The 26408-nt window shown below is 38.7% G+C and overlaps 1 protein-coding gene across 1 annotated transcript in view; it reads left to right on the top strand.

Moving 5' to 3' along the window:
- TMC1 (transmembrane channel like 1) overlaps nucleotides 1–26408 on the top strand; it is a 160538-nt gene that overhangs the window by 29625 nt on the left and 104505 nt on the right. The window contains 3 exon segments of the mRNA XM_036739525.1: nucleotides 818–874; nucleotides 4316–4481; nucleotides 12553–12681. Of these exon segments, the coding sequence (XP_036595420.1) occupies nucleotides 818–874; nucleotides 4316–4481; nucleotides 12553–12681 (352 nt within the window).

Raw genomic sequence — 26408 nt, 5'->3', positions numbered from 1 at the left:
CATCCTAATACCAAAGCAGGAATTAAAAGATAAAAGGAAATCAAAGAACCGGAATCCAAGGAGGTACCCATAAATAGGAGAATGGCTGAACAAACTGTGATATATGAGTGTAATGGAATTAGTGAGTATAAGAAATGACAGAGACAATGTCAGAGAATCCTGAAAAGGAGGAACCGATGCAAAGTGAAATGAGCCGAGCCAGGAAAACAAGTCATAGAAGGACAACCACAATGTAAAAGAAAGTAATTCAGAAAAACCACATCTTCAGGGCAGCTATGATGAAGCATACCTTCTGATGAAGAATTGATGGATTTGAGGTATAGAAAGACACTTTTTCTTTTTGGACATGAACACCATGTGGATTTATTTTGCTGGACAATGCTTATTGTTACCAAAGAAGGGTTTTCTTCCCCTCTGATTTTAATTTGTGATATTAGTGTAGTCGGAGTTAACAATAGTGATGGCAAGAGAGACAGACAGACAGACAGACAGACACACACACACACACAGAAATCTGTTGAAAGTTTTCTTTTTAAAAGATTCATAAAAGAGAACATAGAAGGAAGTTCAGAAGGAAGCATAAACAGGAAGCAAGGCAGTTTTGAAGGTATTGTGTTCAATTTATTATGTGCTTAAAAAAAAACAACCAAGAAGTGGTATGAAATGGAGGCTTAGTTATAAATGCAATCATTTTTATGTGTGTGCATTCTGCTTTGCATACGGAAATGCTCATTTTTTGGTGTTTAAGTTCTTAACAAAAATTTTTTAAATGTTTGTTGTTTGAAAATTCAGCTTTTTATTTTTATGTTTTTGACAGTGAAAATAGAAGTGGAAGAAGAAGAGGAAGAAGATGATGACACTGAAGAGAGCTCAAGTAAGCAGGGATAGATTAAGTATTTTTTTTACCTTTCCCTAAGGGACAGATGATGATTGAGTTGCAACTACTAATTGTGAGGAAGATTGCTTTGTGGTTGGGTTTTTGTTTTGTTTTGTTTTGTTTTGACTTATGCTTATCATACTATAGCTATGCGATGTCAGAACTTTTGATGGTCTCAAGAGAGGCAGATGAGCACTACTGCTTATCTCCCTCTCGGAACTCATTCAGCCTGGAGATCCGAGTTTCCCACAATCTGTACCATAGCCCATAATTGAAGGAGATTGGCAGAGCAAAGGAAATATGTTTCTCTATTTCTCTCTGTTCCATTTGGACAGCCCTCATGGATTCTGAGGTTTAATTTAAGGCTGAGGTGTCATAATGTTACTAGACTGGCCACTTTCGCCTGAGTTTGACCAGTTAGTTCAGTCAAACAACTGTCTCTACTGAGTCTTCTGTATTCAACTGACAATTTTGTTTGACTGAATTGATCTGTCGTTTTGGCTTTATGTAGACACAGTCTAAATGCCTATATTGTGACTCCTTTAGAGACTCCAGGAACACTGAAGTAACATGAAAAGCGTTCTCTTTTGTTTTTTTTAAATTTATGCTTGGATTGGAATAAGAAAAGGCTCATTGTACAGGAAAATACTTTGATTTTACCAAAGCCAAAAGGAGGAATTGTATCTAAAGAAGGGTTCAATTAGAGGGCATATAGAGGACGTCTACTGTATGTCCTCATGGAGTTGCAGCTAATGAATGGTTCACTGTATGAATTCATCATATTAATTAGGTGTCTCCCCAAATTTAATTTTGTAGTAATCCTCATTTTCCTGGGGCCATAGTAGAGGGAGGTTAGCCCCATGGAAGCAGTCCAGGGCCTCGCATAATTTATGAATGCAGTGACCTGTCAAATCAAAGCTGCCTATTTAATAAAACACATTAAAAAAAAGATGCATTGTAAACACATCAGCATTTAGTAAGCTGTAACTGATTATTCCTCTTTAGGATTTGGATCTGAGAAACTAATTTAAACATAAAAGTCTGCCTGTTTGGGGATAAATGGCAAAGGATACATTTAGCGGCATGTAGTTCACACAAGGCAGGCCTACGAAAGTTTCAGAAGAATTTTCTTAAGAAGGACCTATGTACCACAAATGTGAAAATGCTAACTAGTTCTAAGAGCTGCTCTCCTTCTAATGAAGGTTCAGTTGTGCTCCTTTCACATGTGGGCACTAATTTGACTAACAAAATATGTGTGGGGAATGGTGGGAAGATTTTTAACTAGACCAAAGCATTGAAAATATTTGACAAATCATACATCTCACCCACCCTCCAAATCCCCCATCATTTGCTTTCTGCCTCCTTCCCATTTGATTGTAGTTTCCCTGGGGGCTGGCCCTCAAAGCCTTCTCAGCCTCCTGCCAAGATGGGAAATTCAGTTTTACAGCCTCAGCCTCTGCCCTAAATGACTTCTGTGGGGACAGAACTGGCCCCAGGTAGATCCTGGAGTTTTTTCCTTCAGGCTTAGTGGAATGCCACATAGCCCCCGACAGGCCCTGTCCCAGTTCCCTCTGTCCTTCAGTTCTCATTGCTATTTCAGACTGAGCAAGCTTCTGCCTTCTGATTTTCTGAAGCACTAGCAGAGAAGAGAGGGGTAGAATTAGGTTCTGTCGCAAACCCACAAGTCCATTTGTACAGCCCTGCTAACAGGGTGCTGGGTGGTAGAAGAAAGGATGCTGAGTGCTAAGTGCCATTGCCAGGGGTAACATTATCTCTGCTGTTAGTTCATTGAATCATTACTTCATTTGAGCTCTTGGTATACTACACCGTGGAGATAACTGAAATTGCTTTATCTCTTGCACGTAATTCCCATTTTGGAGAGGTTTGAGAGGGTGTGAGTTTCAGAGAAACTGGCTAGTGCTTCATCTTGTTAATCATGTGATTTCAATATGCAGATAAAGTATACTTGCAAATGGTAACTCAATTTTGGGAAGAAATATGGAGAGAAGGAAGGAAGAGAGGGGAGGGAAGGAGGGAGGAATGAACAGAAGAAAGAAGGGAAGAAGTAGGAGGCAGGAAAAGGAAAGGAGAAAAAAGGAGGAAAAGGAACAAGAGTGGGAGGTGAAAAGGGTTTATAGAAGACATTTTATCTTTTCTTTAAAGTTAATGCATACATTCAAAAATTTTGAATAATAGAGATTAGTATTTTAAATAAAGCAATTTGATGTATTTGGATGTTCACTTTGTTGAAGCCTACTAAATTTAGAATGAAAAAGGAAAGTTATGGACACACAAGGCAATTATTGATAGCTCTTGGTAACAAAGTAATTATGTTGGATTTTTTCCAGTATTTTCTTATCTTTTCCCCCTTGTTCTTTCTTTGCATTTTAATAATAGCCTAACAGTATGTGAAAAAGAAATTTATCAATATTTGAAACAATAAATAAAGCAGGTTAATTGAAGAATGGAAAAGGGATAACAATTTTCTTCAAAACTGTCCCAGTTAACTGCGTCCCCTCAACCTTCTTGATCATTGTCCCATGTGTCCATAGCAATGGACACATATTGCCCTTTGACAACTACAATTAATTAGAATCCATTGCAACTAAAAATGACTTGATTTGAAGGGAGAATTTAGAAGTAGAATGTATCCACAATATGCTAGCTAACCCTAAGCTAGGTATTGCCCTAAGTAACAGTGCTTGGCAAATAATAAGCACCTAAAATGATTTTTTATTCATTCATTAAGAGCTGCTGGAGTGCAAAGGCATCATAAATTCAAATTCAAAGCAAATTATTCATGCAGAACTTGAGATTGTGAAGCAATGTATGTAAGAGTTGGACTATATTACCTAAAAGTTCTTTTCCCAGCTGAAATCTCTATGAGTATTTTTTTAATGATACAACTTGTAATTTCATTGACATCTGGAACTTCCATTGAGGAAACTCCAACTACTATTATAGATAGGCATCTACTTTGAAACTTAAAGGTTTTTTGTTTGTTTGTTTGTTTTTGAAACTTAAAGTTTTTTAAGAGTCTTAGACAGTAGCCTGGGGCCACTGAGGGGTTTAATGACTTACCCCCAGTGTCATAGACCAAATATATATATATATATAGATAGATAGATAGATATGTAGATAGATATGTGTATATATATATACACACACACACATATATCTCATAGGCAAGACTTGAATCCAGGTCTTTCTCAACTCTGAGGACAACTTTTTATTTCTTTCCACTACCTCATACTGTTTTGTGTTTTAAAAAAAGTGAGCTATAAATAATTGGGACAATGATTTCTTAGGTTGTATGGAGAATTGTTGTGTGGTCAGCTCATGAGAAAACTAATCCTGGTTATCATATAGGAATGGTGATTATATTTTTGGAAGTCTATTTCAAATTTTTCTCAGTGAATCATAAAATATTCTGTGTAGGTGAAGAGGAGAAGGAAGAAAAGTTGCCGCGAAGAAAGAGCATGAGACCACAGAGGAAAAGGAACAGGGATGTCATCAATGAGGATGACCCACCTCCTGAACCTGAGGATGCAGAAACTAGAAAAGCGAGGGAAAAAGAGAGGAGAAGGAAGATGAAGAGAGGAGCGTAAGTTAATTTGGCCTGTTGTTTAATTAGAAGCTAATGTTAAATTTTATTATTGTAAAGACAGAGCCAGAAGAATGCCATTAGTATTTGCCATACTCAAATACAAAAGGCTGATAGCCAAAGTTACTTGTAGAAATAATGGGCTTTTTGGTGTATATCACCAAACATAAAGCATGTTATATCACCAAATATAAAGCAAAGGAGGAACCCATGATTATTGAGTTCAATGAATTCTATTTTAAAGACATCTAGCACCAGTTTGGAGTGGGATTAAAATGAAGATGCAAGATTTCTAGCCATTAGCTCATTTCCTGAGGCCCAATTCACTCAAAGCTACTAATCTATGTCATTACTTACAAATTATTCATTCATTCCTTTGTATATATCATTGTCCATTTTAGAGTGCAAACTCCAAGAGGATAAATCAAATATCTTTACCTCTACATGATATAGTACCCAATTCTTTATATGGTTTTATTTTGCTTTGGTTTGGTTTTTTAAGACCAGGTCTTCCTATTTTGCCCAGGTTGGAAGTACAATAGCCACCCGTCACTAGATCCCATTTCTGATTTTAAACTTTAACTTTAACCTTTAATTTTAACCTTAACTTTAACCTGTCCCATTTTTCTGACCTGGGCAAGGCCTACCCTCTTTAGTCAGCATTGTGGCCCTCTGCTCCCAGAGGTTCCCTGTATTCATGCCAGATTTAGCAAAGTTACTGAATTGGTTTTACCCCTACTGCAGCTCAGAACTTCTAAAGTCAAGCAATTGACCAGTCTCAGCCTCTCCCAGCTGCAGGAGTTATAGGCATGTACCACCATATCCAGCTATGTTCAGTTTATAAAGTCATTTAGCATTCATAAAAGGACAATAGGCCCTGTACCCAATGAAGACATAGAACAGAGATACTTATTTAAAAGTTTTTACCTTTATCTCTTGGTGGATTTTATTAAAACAGTCTAACATTTATTAAGCACCTACAATGTGCAGAGGACTTTGCTAGAGACCCTATTGGGAGTCATACTTCCTATCTCTGTACCTATACACAGGCTATTCCTCATGCCTGAAATGGCCTCCTTTCTTATCTCTGCCCCAAGGCCCAGCTCAGTGGCCACTCCAACAAGAGATTTTTCTTAAAGTTCTAGCTCCCCCTAAAAAAATCATCTTGTATTTATTTTGTCTCTACTTATAGGCATACGTGTTGTCCTCTTCTAATAGAATATATTCTCCTTGAGGGTAGAGCCTTACTCATTTTTATCTTTGTATGCCCAACTCCCCAGCACCATTTCTGTCATCATGGGTTCCAGAAGTGGATGCTTAATAAATTCTTGTTGATTTGATTGATAAATAAAAATAATAGCTTGATTCTAGTTTCTGCCTTCAAGAAATGTACAAAAGAATGAGATGTCACATGAAAAAGACAGAAACATGCATAGACTCTGAGTAAATGAAGATTGATATAGCTCCTATTTGAAGGGCCAAGCAGATGCTGAAGTGAATGTAATGACAGTACAGTTATCCCTTCCACATCGTGGGGGCTAGGGACGCAGTCCTCCTGCAGTCTGCACATAAAACTTTTTGGCCCTTCCTTCGTACCAGAGAAGAATTGTGATTCTTTTCTTTTTCTTCTGTGGGGTGTTTACTGTACTGTACTGTAAAATTCAGGTTAAGCATTTGGTCATAGGCTCTGTGTTTTCTGTTGGCCTTTGGGCATCATCTGTGACTTCCATAAAACTCCCTCAATATTCCCATTTAATTTCTTATGTTGACCTGTGATATATCAAAACTGCGATGAGGAAAGTTGTGATGTGGAAGGGATAACTGTATTTGAGTGTTGATGTTCATCAGGGAAACATTCCTCGGAGAGGGTTGTAAGATATAGATAGATAGATAGATAGATATAGATAGATACTGATTATATATAGTGATATATATAGCGATATATATGTGTGTGTATATATATACATTACATATATGTGTGTGTGTGTATATATATATACATTACATATATACATATATGTATGTATATATAAAGTTCAGTTTCCACACAGTTGGAGCCATAGGGCCCCAACCTTGTAACAGTCTTGTGAAATAAGTTTCCTCACAGTTGGAACCATAAGGCCTCAACCTTGTGACAACTCAAAAGTTGCTGAGATAAGATAAAAAGCTTGACCAGTTAGCGATGTGTGGAAGGAGCTCAGAAACCACAAACTTAGGGGCCCCAGGCAAACTGGCTGAAGCTGGTCAGAGTTAGCTCCTGGTCAGCAGCAGTGTAGCAACTGCTTGGTAGCTGAAATGGGCATATTGGGAATGTCGTGACCTGGAAGGATCAGGACTGATCCTGATCCAGAAGGGAGGAGTTGCAGTTACTGTCGCTATGAAGCTCGCTCTCGCTTTTGTACTCGGTGCATTCTTCCTTTCTGAGGAGTTGTGCCCCCTTCTTGAGAACCAAAAGGAGAAACCCTTCAGCCTGTTGAATAAAATGCTTGAGGTGCCAACTTTGGAATTGAGTCTGGGGTCTTCTTTCCAACAAGAGCTAATCATTGATTTTAGAAGTAGAAGGCTAAGCATTAGGGAGATATAAAGCCATTTAAAGAAACAAGGACTTAACCTTCTTCGAGGTTCCTTATCCTTTCTCTCTGCATCTTATTCCTTTCCCTGAATCTTTGAAATACATCTACCTTAAGTTCCTATTCTAGGCAGGAAAAAGAGTACCTCAATATGTTCTTTCCATACATCTTTGTGCTTTGTACCTTTTAGGATTAAAATGCATATAATTAGGCAAGTGTGGGGAGAGGGAACAGTTTTGAATAGAGACCCAGTTGTTGGAGCCAGGAAACCCTGAGTTCAGGTGTGACCTTTGATACCTGCTGGCTGAGCAACCCTGAACAAATCACTTAACTTCTCTGTTCTCTAAACAACTCTCCAAGACTATGAATTGCAGATAAGGCCCTGACCTGAATTGCTAGAGGGAGTTTCCTCACCCAGGAGTTCCATATTCCAAATGACATCACAGGTCCGGTTCTTCTATAATTAAAATACACTTGTATTGTCTACCTTATTTTGATGGGGAAGATGCATTCCAAAACACTTTATTGCTGTACACTCCATTACTAGAGATACAAATAGTACAGGAGGCATAAGAATGTGTTTAATGACTTGGGTTTCCCACTTGATGCACCTCAGCAGGACACTTTCATGTAAGGCTACTGATACCTCCTAGTTTTCTCAGCCTTTTGGGGGGAAAGGGAGTGGGCAGAGACAGCCAGAGAAAGAGATGGAAGCAGAGAGAGAGACAGACAGAGACAGGGAGACAGAGAGAGAGAGAGAGAGAGAGAGAGAGAGAGAGAGAGAGAGAGAGAGAGAGGGAGGGAGGGGGAGAGAGAGAGGGACAGAGACAGAGATAAAAAGGGACAGAAACAGAGAGAGAGGGAGGGAGAGACAAAGACAGAGAGGGAGGGAAGGAGAGAGAGACAGAGACAGAGAGACAGAGGGAGAGAGACAGAGACTGAGACACAGAAAGACAGAGAGATAGACAGAGAAATAGAAAAACAGAGAGAGAGATGAAAGAGAAACAGAAGGACATAGAGTGTGGATTTGAGTGGGAGCTCCTGTTTCTCCCAGGAAGATGACCTGGCCCCGCCCCTCCCCTCCACCCCCCCACTCCCCCCCCCCCACCTCCGCCGCTCCGAAAATTGCTTCAGGTACTCCCACATTGTGAGACTTGGGCCTTAGACTGTTCTGGACAGCCCTAGATTTAAGACCTCTGCTTTTTTCTCTTGAGTTTCTTCTCCTGTTGATCCAGCTCTGGGAACCACAGGACTTTCTTAAACTTATTTTGCAAAATAACAAATCTGACTAAATTAGTTCTTTGCCCAGACAAATGGAGACGTCTCTGGAAGGAGTTATTCTGGGGCCATTATTAATGCTTGTGTCTTAATAGGAATAGTAGACCATTGTGATAAGTGGTAGCTCTGTTCTCTAATTTAGAGCCCATCTTCTCTCCTAAACACTAAAGACTTGCATTTTTAAATAGGAAAAAAAAACACACAACAATAAACACACATGCTTTAAAGAGGATTAGTAGGCAAATGAGAACACATTCATTTCAGTTAATTAACTAGGGGTCCTTATTCAAAGACCAAAACAATACCCATGGGAATTTCCCTTCCACTAAGAAAACATGTGAAACCAACTAAAGACCAAAGATTGTGAAGCTAACTATCTTTGGAGACAGTTAAAGAACAGTGCCTTGTTAGACAGTTTGGAATGCTTCTAATAATATCACAGACTTTTTCTTGACCCAGTTTTAGGTGAATAAGTAATGATATGTGTTCAGAGCTGTGAGGAAATCAGCATAAGATGATTCTTTTCCTCTAACAACAGCTGTTTAGATAAATTAAAGCCAAGCAGAGCACTTCATTATAAATATGAAAGATTTAGACAAATATCTCCAAATAATAATAGATCATATTTCTGTAACACTTTGAAGTTTCCAGAATGTTTCATATATATATTAGATGAGTTGCTTTTCACACTACCTTTGGAGTGGGTTCTATCATTTTCTCCGTTTTATAGTTACAGAAACTGAAGCTAAGAGAGATTGTGACTTAGTTGCCTTGGGCCAGCCAGCCAATGTGTATTAGAAGTGGGGCTTGAATCTAGGTTCAGAATGACTCAAATAATTTGTTTAAATTAGATAGTCTGTATCTACACAAAAATTGTTTTCGGTATTTTGAATATTTTAGCAAAGTGATTTTTTTTCAAAGACAGCTGGGAAAATGTTGCTTTTTAAAGCAAAAAAGACCAAATTGGCCTTGAAATTTTCATGTCTAGATATTGTTACCAAGTCAACATTATTTTATTCTTTGTTCACTATAGTATCTACCATAATATTTGCTGCAATATACGTTAAATGATAGTAATAAAAGAAGATAATCCATAATACAAACAGATTGTAGTTTGCTTTCAGTCTAAAAATGTTGGTAAACAAAATGTTAACAAAGTGACATAAACTGTTAGCCTGAGGTCAGAATCACAGCACATAGGAAGTGCTTAATAAATTCTTTTTTCACTTGTTCATTTATTCATTCATCTAGGAGATGGAAAGAATCTCAGATACCACCTTATATTAAGCACAAAATTTTCCTCTCTTCAATTCCAACTGATCAATTATTTATCAGTAAGCATCTATTAAGAGTTTAATATGAATTAGACACTGAGAACATACAATGAAACGGTCCCTGTCCTCAACAAGCTTATATTCTAGGAAGAAGCTTACATCTCTGTTCCTTTGCTCCTAGTTTTGCCTCTTGGGACCAAGCAGAATAAACCTAATACCTTCTCCAATGACAGCCCTTCAAATTCTTGAAGATAGCTAGCATGCTTCCAGTTCTTTCCACTGATACCTATTTAACATGTTCTCCAGTCTTCTCACCATCTGGTCCATCATTTTCTGAATATGTTCAAGCTTGTCTATGCTATTTCCTAAAATAAGGTGCCTAGAACACTAAAACAGTACCCCAGATGCAGCCCAAACAGGACAATCTATAGAGGAAACATCACCTTCTTTGTGCTGGACAATAGGCTCTCTCAGTGCAATGTAGGATAGCATTGACATCTTTTTTTACTCCTATATCACACTTTTGTCTCATAATGAGCTTGTAGTTCATTCAAAGCCCTGATCTTTTTCATAGGACTTCAAACCGAACATTGACTCCCCCATCATATTATAAAAAATTAATACAAGATGACTTTTTAACAATAATGTTGTAAATAGCTATCAAGCCATGAGGGAATAATATCATAAAATCATAGATTTAGAGCTAGGTACTTTAGAGACAATCTAAATACTCCCATTTTAAAGATAGGGAAACTGAGTCCCAGAGTAGTTCAGTAATTGACTGAGTCACATAACTAGTCAGTGATGGAGTTTGAATTCACACTCTCTTGGCTTTTTCCCACTATACCTAATTAGACCAAGCATTACAGACCAAATGAATATTTCTTTGATATATTTCTAAAATGTCTTTTTATTAAATTTCAATTTTTACTCAGCACAAGTTTACTGATCAGCAAAATATAAATGTCCTAGAGTAGTAAAGAACCAAAAATCAGAAGGATCTGCAGTGAATGGTGTCTTTGGTGTTATATGATACATTATCAATTCTCTCTCTCCCGCGCCCCCGCCCTCTCAGCTAGGGTCTTTCCCAGGTCTCAGTTTGTCTGAGGCAACACGAGATGGCCCAGTTTGCCTAATCAAAAAAAAAAATCAAACTGGGTAGGGAAGACCCTGAGGGGCAGATACTCCTCAATATTACCTTGGTGTCTGGAGAGAGTAACCTCAGACTTAGCACAATTTATAACTTTGTTTGCCAAGTTCAGGTCCAGATGTGGCATGACTGCTGGACGAACCCTTATTTCAGCTACTCCTGAACTGGATCCAAAATTTACCCCTGAAGGTCATTCCTTGTTCCTTGGAGCATCAATGCTGGATTGGCTACAAAGCCCAGCGTGGACTTATATTCCTAGAATCCTGGGCCTCAGTGACTCCCAGATTCCTAGAATCTCAATTTTCTGAAATTCAGAAACTACATTTGAGAACATGAATGAAAGGAATATCACATGATCTAATGTTGATACTATGAACTACCTTGAGCTGACTGATACATGACAGATGTGAGCGTTTCTGTGTTTCCCTTGTTGGTACTCTGGGGTACCACAATGCTCAGTCTGAGAGCCAGCTGCGGTGGTTGCAAGACTGACAAGTGGCCCTGTGCAAATGGGCTTCTGTCCTTTGCCTCATCATTTTATTATTATTATTATTATTTTTGGTCAAAGAGATTAATGTAGAGGCCCAGATATATATACATGTATATGTGTGTGTGTGTGTGTGTGTGTGTGTGTGTGTGTGTGTGTGTGTGTGTGGAGAGAGAGACAAAGACAGAGACAGAGAGACACAGAGACAGTGACATACACACACACACATACACACATACACATACATATACACAGAAAGAGAGACAGAAACAGACAGTGAGAGAGACAGAGTCAGAGACAGAGTCAATGGTAGTCCACTGCTAACTTTGAAAACATAGCATTCTCACTATTCTCACATTTTTGTTTTCTTAATGGCTTTAAAAAAACAGAGAAATACAAGGACAGAGGACAAAGGACTTGCTCAAGTAAACCATGACTGCCAAAGAAATGTCCCATGTTGGCTTAAATACAAAAACACACATACACATGCTCACCTACACACACACACACATACACACACATCATATGTGAGCTTCACTTCTCATTAAATACATTTGAGTTACCAAATGAGCCTTAGAAGCAGTAGCTTCTATTATAGTAGAAAATGCAGTGAATTTGGAGTCAGAGAACCAAGGTTCAAATCCTATCTCTGCCATTTACTACCATAAGGTTACCTACATAATCTTGGATAAGTTATTTTACCTCTCTGGAATATATTATCTTCATCTGTAAAATGAAGGGATTGGACTTACTGATCTCTAAGGCCCTTGATATCTTTAAATCCATTATCCCATAAGAATCTATACTCATTTCCATATCACTTTCTTCCTTTCTTAAGACAATGACTAATTGAAATTTTGAGGGTAATTAAATAATACTGCCACTTTTAACTTATTATCTTTTGTTGGTAATACAGTTTGAATAGAAAATGAAAGATGGAGACTGTCAGGAAGGATAAGGGGATGAATGGAGAGGTGAGAGGAAACTCCCTCAAAACTCCATATATCTCTTTTCCCCAAAAGGTCTAGTTCTATACCTGAATATCTAGAAAAGAACTCAGTTTCCAAACCTGACAAGAAAAAAAATTAATGTTTAAATGTAATTGTTTTTGAAATTTGGGCTGAAAGCTGCAAATAGATAGTGATAGATAGTGATAGAACTTGGTGATTAGAATACTATATTCAATTTTCCAAGTTAAGGATATTGGGCTGAATATTCATTGCAATGATAATATCAGTCTTTTTTTATATTTGGAAATGGAATCATGCTTAGGGTCTGTCTGTTAACCTGATGCATCCTTCCTCCCTTAAAGAGATGAAGATGATGAAATTGATGAAGAGGAATTGGAGAGAATGAAGGCAGAGTTAGATGAAAAAAGGCAAGTCATTGCTACAGTCAAGTGTCAACCATGGAAGATGGAAAAGAAGATCCAAGTCCTTAAGTATGCATTTTTTTTCATAATTGGGGGAAAATCCTAATATTTACTTGCTAAAAGCTCTTGAGTGTGTTCTGTTCCACTCTACACAGCTAAGAAGAATGTGAACTCACATCCCTAAATAAGAAACAGCTATTAGCAAATTGGTTAATTAGGGGCATGTGGACCCATCTACTGTTAACTTCAATCATTCTTTTGAACTGATGCTTCATTTTGGTTTGATACTGTGATTACTGTCTCAAAGAGACAGTAATGTTGCATTTCATATATGTATTCGACTTGTATACTTGAATCTCAGATGGATCCCAGCCTCAGGCAATAGAACACACTACAATTCTCATTAAAGCATTGGGTGGTTAACAAATGACTATCCTTTAAACTAGAACCAAAAACAGGATTCCAATTAGTGACTATGCTAATAGAAATTTCATGTTTACAGGACAATAGCTTCAGGCCAGTAGTACTCTATGAATATAAAGATACACATGTCCCTATATGTCTAATATACAAAAGTATGCATAACCAAGTTAAAGCCTCTTGGCCTGTGATACATTATATATAGAAATAGCTGGTTTGTGAAAGGTACAGGGGTAGAATCTCCTCCCCCCTCTTCCAATATCCCTCCCAAACCTTTTCCCCAACACTAGAGATCAAGAAGTATTCCCTCATTACTCCTTTTACACCAAGTTTCTTTTTTTTTTGCTCAGTGGACTAAGCCAGGATTCATAGGACCTGAGTTCAAATCCCAATTCTGTCATTACTACCTTTGTGATGGGGACAAGTTGTTTTGCCTCAGTTTCTTAATCTATAAAATGAGGTCTACTAAATGTTCTCTGAGGTCATCGCTAGCTCAGAATCTAGGATCCTTTGGTTAAATGGAGGCAGTTAGACGGTGCATTACAGAGAGTGCTGGACCCTTCTGTTGCTAAGCATTTTGGCAATATTTTAAATGTTCTTTTAAAAAAATGTCTATTGCTACCCATTTAGCAACCTTCTCTCTACTCCATAGTAGCAGCCCTCCCTTGTAACATATGTGCGTAGTCAATCAAAAAATAAATACATTAAGCATGTCTGAAAATGTATGTATCATTTTACACCCCAAGTTTATGACTTCTTTGCCTCACCGAAGAAAAGGAAATGAAGTTAGTCCTAGTATTACCTGTTTTTGATGAAGTAGGGGGGCTCTTTATCAGAAAACCCTTCTAACATTACAGAAAATCAAATATTAACAGAGAGGAAATGACGGGTTACCAATATATTTGTCTGTGGTCAGATTATTAGCTGGTTAGAGCAAAGTTCAAACCAGAAAGTATAATGAGGAGATGACACTTAGTAAAATTACTACAGATCCAGACTGATCTATTCAAACTGATCTTGATTCTAAAAAATGGTAAATAAATGAAGGGACATTGATTACTTGTAGTTCTTGGAGAAGTTTAACAAATGCAAAATAGTTGCCACACTCAGGAAGCCAAAAGAACCCAGAAACCAATTCAGGCAGGAAACATTTAATCTGTTTATGAAGCATAGTAATCTGAAAGTTGAAAGCAACAAAACAAAACAAAACAAAAATAGCCGGGGTAGGGGTGGGAGTGGCAGCAGGAGTCAGCTAGGTGACTCAGTAGATTGAGCACTGGTTCTGGAGTCAGGAGGACCTGAGTTCAAATCTGGCCTCAGATACTTGACATTTACGAGCTGTGTGACTCTGAGCAAGTCACTTAACTCTGATTGCCTTGCAAAAAAAAAAAAGTTGAAGGCAGCTTTTATTTAGGATACAATTTCATTTTCAAACTATTAAAAATTATGACGATGAAAGAGTATTCAGAATATCACCTCATAAAATAGGAAAAGTTCATGGATGGGAAATGAGCCTTCAGAAATCAGATCCAACTAAGCTAGATCATCACCCAAAATATTTTTAGATAGAATTTGAAAGAGATGTCAAATGAAACAGATTTACTAGCATTTCTTTAATGATATATTCTCATCATCGAATCACTGAATTTGTGTTCTACCTCCTCAGTATCTGATATGTTATACAGGCATAACCCATTTTATTATGCTTTACTTTATTGTACTTCACAGTTTTGTTCCTTTTGCAAATTGAAGGTTTGTGGTAACCGTGTATCAAGCCAATCTATTGGCACCATTTTCCCAACAGCATGAGCTCATATCATGTCTGTGTGACATTTTGGTAATTCTCACAATATTCCAAACTTTTCCCTTATTATTATATTTGCTATTATGATCTGTGATCAAGTGATCTTTGATATTACCACTGTAATTGTTTTGAGGCACCATGAACCATGCCCATATAAGAGAGAAAACCTAATCGATAAATGCTGTGTGTGTTCTTACTGCTCTACCAACCAACACTTTCCCTAACTTTCTCCCTTTCCATGAGGCCTCCCTATTCCCCAGACACAACAATATTGAAATTAGGCCTATGGATAACCCTACAATGGGCTCTAAGTGTTCAAGTGAAAGGAAAAGTCAACTGGTGCCCCAAACTTCATTGCTGTCTTGTTTTAGGAAATTGCCACAGCCACCCCAACCTTCAGCAACCCCCATGCTGAAGCCATCAACATTGAGGCAAGACCATCCACCAGCAAACAGATTACCACTCACTGAAAGCTCAGATGATGGTTAGCATTTTTTTAGCAATAAAGAATTTTTTAAATTAAAATATGTACATTTTTAAAGATGTAATACTATTGACTATACACTATACACTGTATAGTGTAAACCTAACTTTCATATGCACTGGAAAACAAAAATAAATAAATAAATAAATCATGTGATTTACTCTACTGAGATATTCAGTTTATTGAAATAATCTGGAACTGAGCCTGCAATATCTTCAAGGTATGCCTGTGTGAGTAAGCTAGATAACAACAAGAACTATATGATATGATGATAATAGTAAGGTAACATTCTGCAGCACTTAATCATTAGGAAAATGCTGTACGTTTATTAGCTCATGATCCTCACAGTAACACTGTTGAGGTAAATGCTATTATTTAACCTACATAGATGAAGAAACAGGCAGACAGAGCTTAAGTGACTCGACCAGGGTGACATAGCTATTAAGTGTCCAAAGCCAGATTTGAACTCAGTCTTCATGTGTTCAGGTTTTTCTGACTCCAGGTCCAGCATTGGCAGCTAGGTGGTATAGTGGATAAAGTAATGGACTTGGAGTCAGAAAGTCCTGAGTTCAAATCCTACCTCAGACGCTTAAAGCTTTGTGACCCTGGACAAGTCATATAACTTCTGTCTGTCTCAGTTTCCTCATCTGTAAATGGGGATAATAGCAGAACCTATCTCAAAAGGGTTGTTGTGAATGAGCATGGAACAGTATATGCACAGCAGGTTCTCACCTTTTAACTACTCTATAAATGCTAGCTATTATTATTGAGATGAAGGTAGGAAGATCAACAGGACTTGAAATATTGAAATTCTGTATTGGAGTCAACGTTTTTTCTAAAGTAATGGGGGTTCCGTTTTCAAGATATCTCAGAGAAGATTCCAAAAGAATGGAGATCACAGATAGTATTATGTCCCCCTCCCCCAACCAATTGAGAACACAGCCACTACTAACCCATATGTCCATTTTTCTAGCTCTTAAAAAAATGCTTATGAGTGTTCGCTCCGTGTATAGAGGGTGCTCTTGATAAAAATATGAGAAAGGAATGGGCAGGCTTTCATAAACAATTTTTTACAGAAAAAAAGATCTCATTTTTCTGCTTACATAATTAGTATGACGCTGCTGTTTGTATTATATGTTGATTACAGGAAAAAGAAAACCTTTTGACCCAATGGAGGAAAAGGAACCTTTGACATTCTCCTTTACCAAGGTGGCACCTAGGTATATTTTAAGGGTATACAAGATCCTCTGATAGGTACAACCACAGAGAAAACTGTATTCCTCTGAGTGTCAACATCAGGCAAAGCACAAAATAGGGGGATGTTGCCCAAATCATGTCCTATATAGAAATAGGCCACCCTGACCTCTAGATACTCATTGTGGCATATGACTTAATATTGTCAAAACACTCTGAGCCTTCCTTAAGAAATGGGGAAGGAGACTTTATATGCTCTTTTTTTCCTCTCTCTTATGGCTATTGGACTCATTTTCCCACTCAAATAATATTATAAATACTGATTAGGTTCTAAAGTAATTCCACAAAAGTCTATTTAGTTACTAGGGATAGGGAGTGTGCCAGTGATTTGATTGATATGGGGAACTACCGGATGAAGAAATATAATAACAATGGTCATAGTGACAGCTGATACATATATATATAAATATATATGTATATATATATATATATAGACAAATATGTGTGCATGTATATTAAAAACACACACGTACAGAATTTCCTCACCTGGAATATGTGTATACACATGCACATACACAATATGCTAGTTACTCCTATATATAACTTGCTTTAAGAATTGCAAAACGCTAGGCACATGTTAACTTAGTGGATGTTCACAAAAATCTTGTGACTACATTTTACAGATGAGGAAACAGATTAATGAAGATTAACTGACTCTTCCAGGTTCATGTAACTAATAAGTGTCTGATATAGGATTTGGACTCTGGTCTTCTTTGTTTCAAGTCCCATGCTACTTAACTGCTCCAGAACAAGGAAACTATTTTCTTTGTTTTTAGAGAGTTGATTTGAGTTTTGAGAGGTTGTCAATCAGTCAATAAGCATTTATTAAGGACCTACTATGTGCTAAGCACTGTGGTAAAGGTTGAAGATACAAAGAGAGGCAAAAAAGGAGTTCACATTCTACAGAATGCAACATGTGAATAACCATGAATACAATAGGTAGGGTGTGTGTGTGTGTGTGTGTGTGTGTGTGTGTGTGGACAGAGACAAACAGACAGACAGAGACAGAGAGACAGAGAATAGATGGGAAGTAGTCTCTCAGGGAAAGGCATTATGTATGTATAGGTTGAGGGGGGAGGGCTGGGAAAGGCCTCCTACATAAGGAAGAATTTGAGCTGAGTCTTAAAGGAAACTAGGGAAGCTAAGAGGCAGAGGTGAGCAGGGAGAGCAAGCAGTCCAGAGATGGGAGTGGGGGTTGTGGAGAGGAGGAACAGCCGGCGCAAAGTCATCATTGGGCGATGGAGTGTTGTATGAAGGAACAGTACATAGGACAATGTAGCTGGATAAAAGAGGGTAAGAATGAGTAAACTGGGAAGAAAAGAAGGGCTCTGTTTTTGAAGGGCTTTAAATGCCAATCAGAGGATTTTGTCTTTGATCCTGGAGGTTAATAGGGAATCAGGAGGGAGGGAGAAGGAGAGATCTGTACTTTAGGAAAATTAATTACTTCGGTAGCCAAGTGGATGATGGCTTGTAATAGGGCAAGACTCAAGGCAAGGAAAACAAATAAAAGACTTGGAGTAGTCCGGGTCAGTGCTGATAAAAGCCTGTTTGAGGGTGGTTAGTTGTGTGAATAGAGCTAAAAAGAAATGTACAAGAGATGCAGAGTGAGTCAATCAGTGAATGAACAAGCATCTATTGTCTATAATGGGCTAGTACTGTGCTAATAGCTGGAGATATAAAGAAAGTCAAAAGGCAGGATCTGCTCTCAAGGAGCTCACAATCTAACAAGACAACACACAAACAACTATGAACCAACAAGATATATTCAATATGAATTGGTGATAATCTTAGAGGGAAGGCACTAAGATTAAGGAGCACTGGGAAAGTTTTGAAGAAGGTGGCACTTTAGCTGATACTTGAAGCAAGCTAGAGAGACTAGGAGACAGAGATGAGGAGAGAGAGATTTCTAGACATGAGGGATGGGAGTTGGAAATGCACAGGGTTAAGAAATGGGGTGTAATGTGTGAGGAACGGTGAAGAGCCCAATGTCACTGGACCACAAAGTATATAAAGTATAAAGCATGAAGACTGGAAAGGTAGAAAGGAGCAAGGTTGCAAAGAGTTTTAAAAGTCAAACAAAGGATTTTCTAATGGATCCTGGAGGCAATAGGAAGCCACTATAGTTTATTCCATAGGTGATGACTTGGTTATACCTTTAGAAAGATCAATGAGAGCTGAATAGAGGATAGCCTGGAATGAGGAGAGACTTGAGATAGGGAGAAGAACCAGCAGTTTATTGCAATAGTCCGGGCATGAGGTGATAAGGACCTGCACCAGCTTGATGACAGTGTCAGAAGACAGAAAGGGACATATATGAGGGACATTTCAAAGGTAGAAACAACAAAACTCCCCTCTCTCCTTACCTTCAGTACTGGAGCACCAACTTGTCTTTTGAAAAGATCAAAATAGATGTCCCATAGGTATCTCAAATTCAATATGTCCAAAACAGAACTCATTATCTTTTCCCCAAAATTCTTCCCCCTTCCTAACTTTCCTATTGTTACCAAGGACAGCACCATTCTTCCAATGACACAGGCAACTTTTTATCGTCCTTGGCTCATTACTGTCTCTTTCTCCACATATCCAGTCTGTCACCCAGCCTTACAGGCTAGGTGTCATCTTCAACTCCTCACCTCCTTATATCCATTTAGTTGTCAAATTTTGTTGTCTCTACCTTTAAAATTGGCTTTCTCATGGTTTTTCTTCTCTGGAAACCAAGTGCATTGAGATGATATTTGAGCCCATGGATAAGATCACTAAATTAGACAGTATAGAGAAAAGAGGCACCAAGATGGAGTCCTGGAGGGATATTCAAGGTGTGATCTAGACAAAGATTCAGCAAAGGAGCTGTGAAGGCAAATATAAGGAGAGAACCAAGAGAGGTAGATCATGAAAACCTAGAGAAAAGAGAGTAGCCAGAGGGAGATAGTGATCGACAATGTCAAAGTCTGCTTAGAGGTAGAGAAAAATAAGTAACTTGCCCAGGGTCCCATAGCCAGAGTATTTCAGAAGGAGGACTTGAACCCAGGTTTTCCTGACCTCAAGACCAATTTGCTCTTCATTTACACCATCCTGCTGCAGTAGTTAATGAATACTAGTGGTAAAATAGTAGAATTAGTACCAGAGAGCTGAACTAGGTGCTGGAAGACCTGTGTCCTACTCCAGGTTCTGCAATTAGTGAGCTGTGTGACTGGATAAATCACTCAGTTTCCATGGGCCTGAGTTTTCTTATCTGTAATACAGTGGAACACATGCCTATAATCCCTGCTACTAGGGAGGCTGAGGCTTTTGGAGCTTTTGAGCTCAGGAGCTCTGAACTGCAGGGGACTATGTCAATCAGGACTTTGCACTGTTTGGCATTAATATAGTGAGCCCCAGAAGTGCTTGCCATGGGGTTGCTGAAGAAAGGAGAACCAGCTCACGTGAGAAATAGAGCAGGTCAAAACTCCCTGCTGATCAGAGTGGAATTGGGCTATGAGTGGCCCTTGTCTTTTGAGACTAGGTGAGATAGGGAAGCCCAGTATTTTAAAAAAAATATTTTATAAATAAAAAATTGAAAATAATAAAATGAGGGGAATGGAACTCAGGACAACATTTAACATCCTTCTAACTCTAAGATTCTAACATTATGGGTTAAATAGGCTTTTGTAAGCTAGTCTGGGAATCAAGCCACTAATTATTATATGCTTTCTATGGGAAACTTTGTTCCAAATTCCCCAAAGGAGACAGAAATTAGCATTTGGAACAGAATCCATTTGCAAGTTGGGGGATTGCCTGCTTGTATACGCACATGTACAGGCATAAAATGTTATAAACTGGCATGTTGGATGTGGAGATCCAGCATTCCAGCTCACTTGCACATTTTGTTATGTTTGAAATTTAGTATGGGTTGTACAGGGGACCTTTTTTTTTTCTATTATCCTGGGGCACAAGTTTGAGTGAAAACAGAATTATAGGAACAACCAGTATATTCTCCCCAGGATTGCCAAATAGTCTTTATCCTTCTCCACCTGACCCATACTCATAGCTCTATATCTATAGATTCACAACCCAAGGCTAACAGATAGATTTTCTTTCACTACCCATCAGTGACAAGGAACTACAAATGAATAGTGCTCTGTGCTCTACAGCAGACCAGATAATGCTATACCAAACATGACCAAATTTTAAAGTTAGGTATTTATAATACACTGTATAAAAGCACATTATATAGTCAGGATGTGTGAGAGAAAGGGCCAGGAAACTGGTGGGAGTTGCTGCCATTTATAGTATTTGGAAGTAGCTTTGTATAGGCACTTAAAGACTAAGGGGCCCACGTTCTTCGACTCATTACCAAAACTGATTTTTCTCTTTATTTTCAAAAATGTATTTACTCAGTAAACATCTAATAAGCAAAAAATAATCTTCATTGATCTTTTCTCTCTCTGTCTGTCTCTGTCTCTATCTCTCTGTCTCTCTGATTCTCCATCTCTCTATCTCTTTTTCTGTCTCTGTCTCTCTGTCTCTGTCTCTCATGCACACACACACACACACACACATAAACATAAGTGGGCACTGTAGCTCTCAGACTCATTCAGAAAGTGGCCAAATTTGATGATGTCATGGATTTAGAGTGTTAGCTTCCTAGAAGCTGGGGTTCCTCCCAGAACCCAATTTCACTAGGTCTTTTTATGCCAAAAATTCTAGTAGGCATTTACAAGTCTTAATTTTATGTCAACTTTATTTTTTCTTCTTGAATCTAAAATAGTCAAATGTTTTGGCTCCTGAGTGGGATTCAACCCCATTGTTAGCAGGAGTGACTTGGAGGAAGATCCAGCAAAGAAAACTAACAAGTAGCAGTCAGAGAGGTAGGAAGAGAACCAGGAAAGATTAAAACATCACAGAAACTAAAGAGAGGAGAGTATCAAGAGAAAGAGATCATCAACAGTGTCAAAAACTGCAGCAATACCAAGAAGGATGAGGACCGAGAAAACACCATTTGATTTGCCAAATAAGAAATCATTGCGAGGCCATACGTTTCTGAGATTTATTGCATGTTTTAAATGTCCTTAGGTGGATGGCTAGGGCGTGTCTCCTTTTCTTGTCCTCTCCTTCCAGAAGGAGAGAAGCAGAGTAGCTGAGGAAACACTGGGCTGAAGTGAGTAGATTGGACTAGGGTAGACAGCTCTGGATGGAGATATAGTTGAGCAGATGCTAGGTGGGAGAAATTCACAGCCATTCATCACATGAAGAATTCCTGAGGTTCCAAACGCGAATATCAGCAAATTAAAGCTTGATAGAGATTGTCTCTAGTAGTCTAGTAGATGGTTCTCACAAAGGGCCCTGGGGTAAATCAGCAGTTTTTCCTGGGTTTCTCCTTTCCCTCCTCACCAGACTCCTTCAGCCAACATTTCTATTCCCTGAGGTTTTTCAGCTGGGATGTTGCCTTGATTAAAGCAATTGGCACATAGGTGCAAATGACAAATAGACTTAAACCTCACAGGGTATATTTATATCCCCTCTACCCAGTAGTTTGTTAACCCAAATGAATCATTAATTGGAGAAATGTGTGGGAATGACATTTTTGAGAAACGGACCTTCTGGTACTCCCTGCTTATTCTAGATAGCTACCACCTCCTCTCCCCCTTACACCCCCCTTTCTGTTAATTCTTTTTTCAATCATATCCAATTCTTTGTGACCACATTTGGGGTTTTCTTGGCAAAGATACTCTAGAGTTTGCCATTTCCTTCTCCAGATCATTTTGCAGATGAGGAAACTGAGGCAAACAGGGTTAAGTGACTTGCCCGGTGTCACACAGCTATTAAGTGTCTGAGGCCAGATTTGAACTCAGGAAGATGAGTCTTCCTCACTCCAGGCCAGGCACTCCATTCACTGTACCTCTTCACTAGCAAGGTGAAATCATATAGAATCAGAATTTTTTAAAATGGCATGGAACACCCTCTCCCTCACCTTTGCAAATGATTTTTCCTGTCCGGTGGGTGTAGGAGTGGGGAGGAGAAAAGAACATTGGCCTGAGGAAGTCTAGACTGACACAATGAATATTTAGTACTAGATACAGGAATGCTGAGGGTCTCCTGCTTTTTTATTCTAAGTCTTTGGCAAAGAAAGCAGAGAAGAAAGGTGGGGGGTGGGTAGATGCAGGGAGGGGAGGGAGAATGAAGATCAAAATAAAAGGACTGAAGAATTGAGATGAAAAGAGAGTAATGCTTAAGAGGAGATGGGAAGCAGCCAGGCATGGCCTACTAGACAGGGTCTAGACTTGGCATCCACTCACTACATATGGAATCTTACAAGAGGAGCTAGGATTATAAGAGAAAAAACTGAATAGAGAGAGGAAGAGAATGATATAGGTAAATGGGAGGGGGGGAGAGAAAAACAGATATAGAGACACAGAAAGAGACAGGATGAGAGGGGAAAAGGAGAGACAGGCAGAGAAAGAGAAACAAGGGGTTACCATTTACATCTTATGCCACATATATGAAAAATCACCAGCAGGCTGATTTCGGTATCCTATGGACTAACTGAGAAACATCCTGATCTAATGGATAGCAATCTAGCCTTATACTCAGAAAGCCTTGTATTCAAATATTGCTTCTAGCACATGCTAGCTGCATGACTCTGTGAAAGATACTGAACTTCGTAGTGCCCTAAGCCTCTTATGCTCATATAGACATGGGGGCCACTAAATGTACCTAAGGATCCCTGTAGGATACATATTGACTTAGAAAACCACACATCAACATCATCTGTGCTCCGTTGAATTTTTTTTGTTAACTATTTCCCAATTATATTTTAATTTAATAGGTCATTTAATTTTAATGGACCATACTTGGCCCATTATTGCCAGTGTGTTTCAACAATCTGGCTAGCAGCTTCTGTGGGGATATAAGATTCACCCACAGCCAGCACCCAGAAAGCTGCCAACAGCACAGGTTCTTCTGATCTGCTTAATTAAGGAAAACAAGGTGAAGGGGTTGACAAGCTTACTTTTAATTCAGCATTCAAATATCATTCAGTTAGTTCAGGGGAAAAAACCAGCACCCTGAACTTCAAAACAAAATGTAAACAAATTACAAACATCAACAGACTTTGTCTGATTCAAATCCCAACACATAGTTACCAGAGTTCAACAAAGTTTCAGCATCCAGGTTTACAAGCTGGAGGGCTCCTTAGCTACAGCTGCCCGGAGTCTCCTCATCAGCACCATCTCCAGAGCCCCACACAAATGGCTCTGTCCTCCCTTCTTACAGGGCTTCAGACATCATCAAACATCATCTGAATCATCAGAGCTCAGGCTCTGGTGATTGGTTATTGAGTTGGCCCCTCCTTAGGGACCCTGGGAGGTTCACATCCACATGGATTACATTAACACCTAATGGGATTTGGGCCCGGGGCTTAGCACCTAGTAAAGCTCACTGAGATAAATTGAGTCACTCAAAGAAAACAAAGGTCATTCTGGTTACACAGTGGTTCATACTTCTACTGAAAGCTACTCTCTAAGACTACTGATTGCAAAGCAAACATTGAACTACATTGATGGATGGATTTTCTTACTCAGAGTTCCCTATGTCAATGAAATCACTCACAAATTGGATCCCAAAGAAAATGAACTAAGCAGAGACAACACAAAGGTAGTGGACATTGGGCTTTGTCAGAAAAGCCAAAATTCCAATCCCAGCTGACATTAGCAGTGTGGATCTGAACTAGTTACTTAACCTTCGTGTACCTCAAGCTACTCCCTGGGACTTTTCAACTAAGTAGTAGACAAGCTATGATCTGTCTAAGTAGAGTGTTGCTTCCCTCAGGAAATCAAAGATCCTTCCTATAGGGATTAATTGTAGTTACCACATCCCAGTCCACAAAGCTTGGAAGAGCCTCTCTCTCCTGACTCCTACCGTAAGAATTGGGAGATAACTCATATTTGAACCCCTTCGAGAATCTGGAATCGATATGCACTCATTTCTCTGCCCTACCCTCTGGCTTAGGAAAGTCAGCCAGTCACCATCTACCACCAACATGGCAGAAAGGATCAGAACTTGGCATGTATATTTTTTTAAGTTCACAGATGTCGTTCTATATAATTAAACTTCCAGCCTTCACAGTCTTGTCTTTAAAATATGATTGGCAGAACAAAGGGGGAGAAATTATTTTCTGATCTATAACAACATCCATCTTGGCTATGGGAGGGGGGAAGGAGGAATGTATCTTTCCCCAGGGCAGAAGTATATAAACCCAGGGCTTTGTTCTCGAAGGGGACCAATGATATCACCAGGGTAATATCTTGACCAGCCAATGAAATGGATTAAGTGAAGCAGAGCTGCACAAAGTCATCAGCTTCACTCTCTCCTCCAGAGTCATTGAAGCTTGGTGCTTATTAGTCTAACTCTAATAATTATATCATTTGCTATCTTTACTTGGGGACCCTATGTCCTGTACCTTTCATATCTGTATTCATGGTCCAATACAATAGATAACAAATCTTAGCCAATGAAAGTTCTTTTTCAGAATACTTTGAGCAATGTAAGGTTCTCAGTAATCAAAACAATAATTAATTATATCTATTGCATATTTACAAAAGTGGATGAGCTCATTTTGGAAAGGTTTTCAACAAGAAGAGTGGAGTCAGGGGAAGGAAAGTGGGGATTTCTGGACAATTCTAGGAAAACTCCAGTCCATTGGATTTTTATTGTAGAGCTAATTACTGGAGTTTGTCTTTGAATGCCCTTGGTGAGGCAGATACAATGGAAAGAGTCAAAAGACCTGGGTTTGAATTCTGACTCTCCTATTACCATCTGTATGACTGAGGACTTAATCAGTCAACAAACATTTATTAAGGATCTACTATGTGCTACACATTGTGCTAGGACATTGATTCATAAATGTTTTAGTCTCAGCACCGGTAAAGAGGCCTCTTAAATATTATTGAGGACTTCCCCCAAACCCCTTGTTTATGTGGATTATATTTATTAATATTTACCATATTAGAAAATTTAAAAGCCTGAATATTATTATGAAAATAGTTTTGACCAAGAAAAGGTCTCATAGACCCTCAAGGTTGTCCTTTGAGAATCCTTGTGCTAAGAGGATAGGGAGAGACAAAAACAAAAGAGAAACGGTTCTTCCCCTCAAAGAGCTTACATTCTTTGGGAGAAGACAAAGTTATCTAACTTGTCTAGGCTTCGGTTTCCTTGTGTTTAAAATGAGATTTGTATTTGGTGCCAAGTAAGACTTTTGACAGCTCAAAAGCTGTGATCCTATGTGGTATACTTCCATGATTATCTTATAGTCAGATGGTTCTTTCAAGAGCAAACTGTAAATCTTGTTTTGATTTGAGCTCTCCTAGGAGACTGCTACATTCTGTGTGGTGTCTCTTTAGGATAAGGATGGCACTCTAGATTTTTAGTAAAATAGTTAACACTTACGTAGGATTTTAAAATTTGTAAAGTGCTTCACATATCTCATTTGATCCTTACAATAACCCAGGCAGGTAGGTGTTACATATTATACCTGAGGCTGAGAGAAACTATGCTGAAGGTTACACAAGCTAGTAAATATCTGAGGTAGGATTTGAACTCAGATTTTTAACTCTAAGTCCAGTACTCTTTCTCCTGGAATATGTCAGATTATTTACATACATTGGTTGTTATTCAGTCATTTTTCAGTCATGCCCAACTCTTCATGACCCTATTTGGGATTTCTTGGCAAAGATACTGAAATGGCTTGCCATTTCCTTCTCTAGTTCATGCTACAGATGAGGAGACAGAGACAAACAGAGTTAAGTGACTTGCATAGGCTCACACAGCTAGTAAGTGTCTGAGGATGAATTTGAACTC

Source organism: Trichosurus vulpecula, chromosome 9 (assembly GCF_011100635.1).
Source record: "Trichosurus vulpecula isolate mTriVul1 chromosome 9, mTriVul1.pri, whole genome shotgun sequence".
Lineage (NCBI taxonomy): Eukaryota > Metazoa > Chordata > Mammalia > Diprotodontia > Phalangeridae > Trichosurus > Trichosurus vulpecula.
Note: the sequence above shows the minus strand (reverse complement) of the source record. Positions and strands in the feature narration are given on the sequence as shown.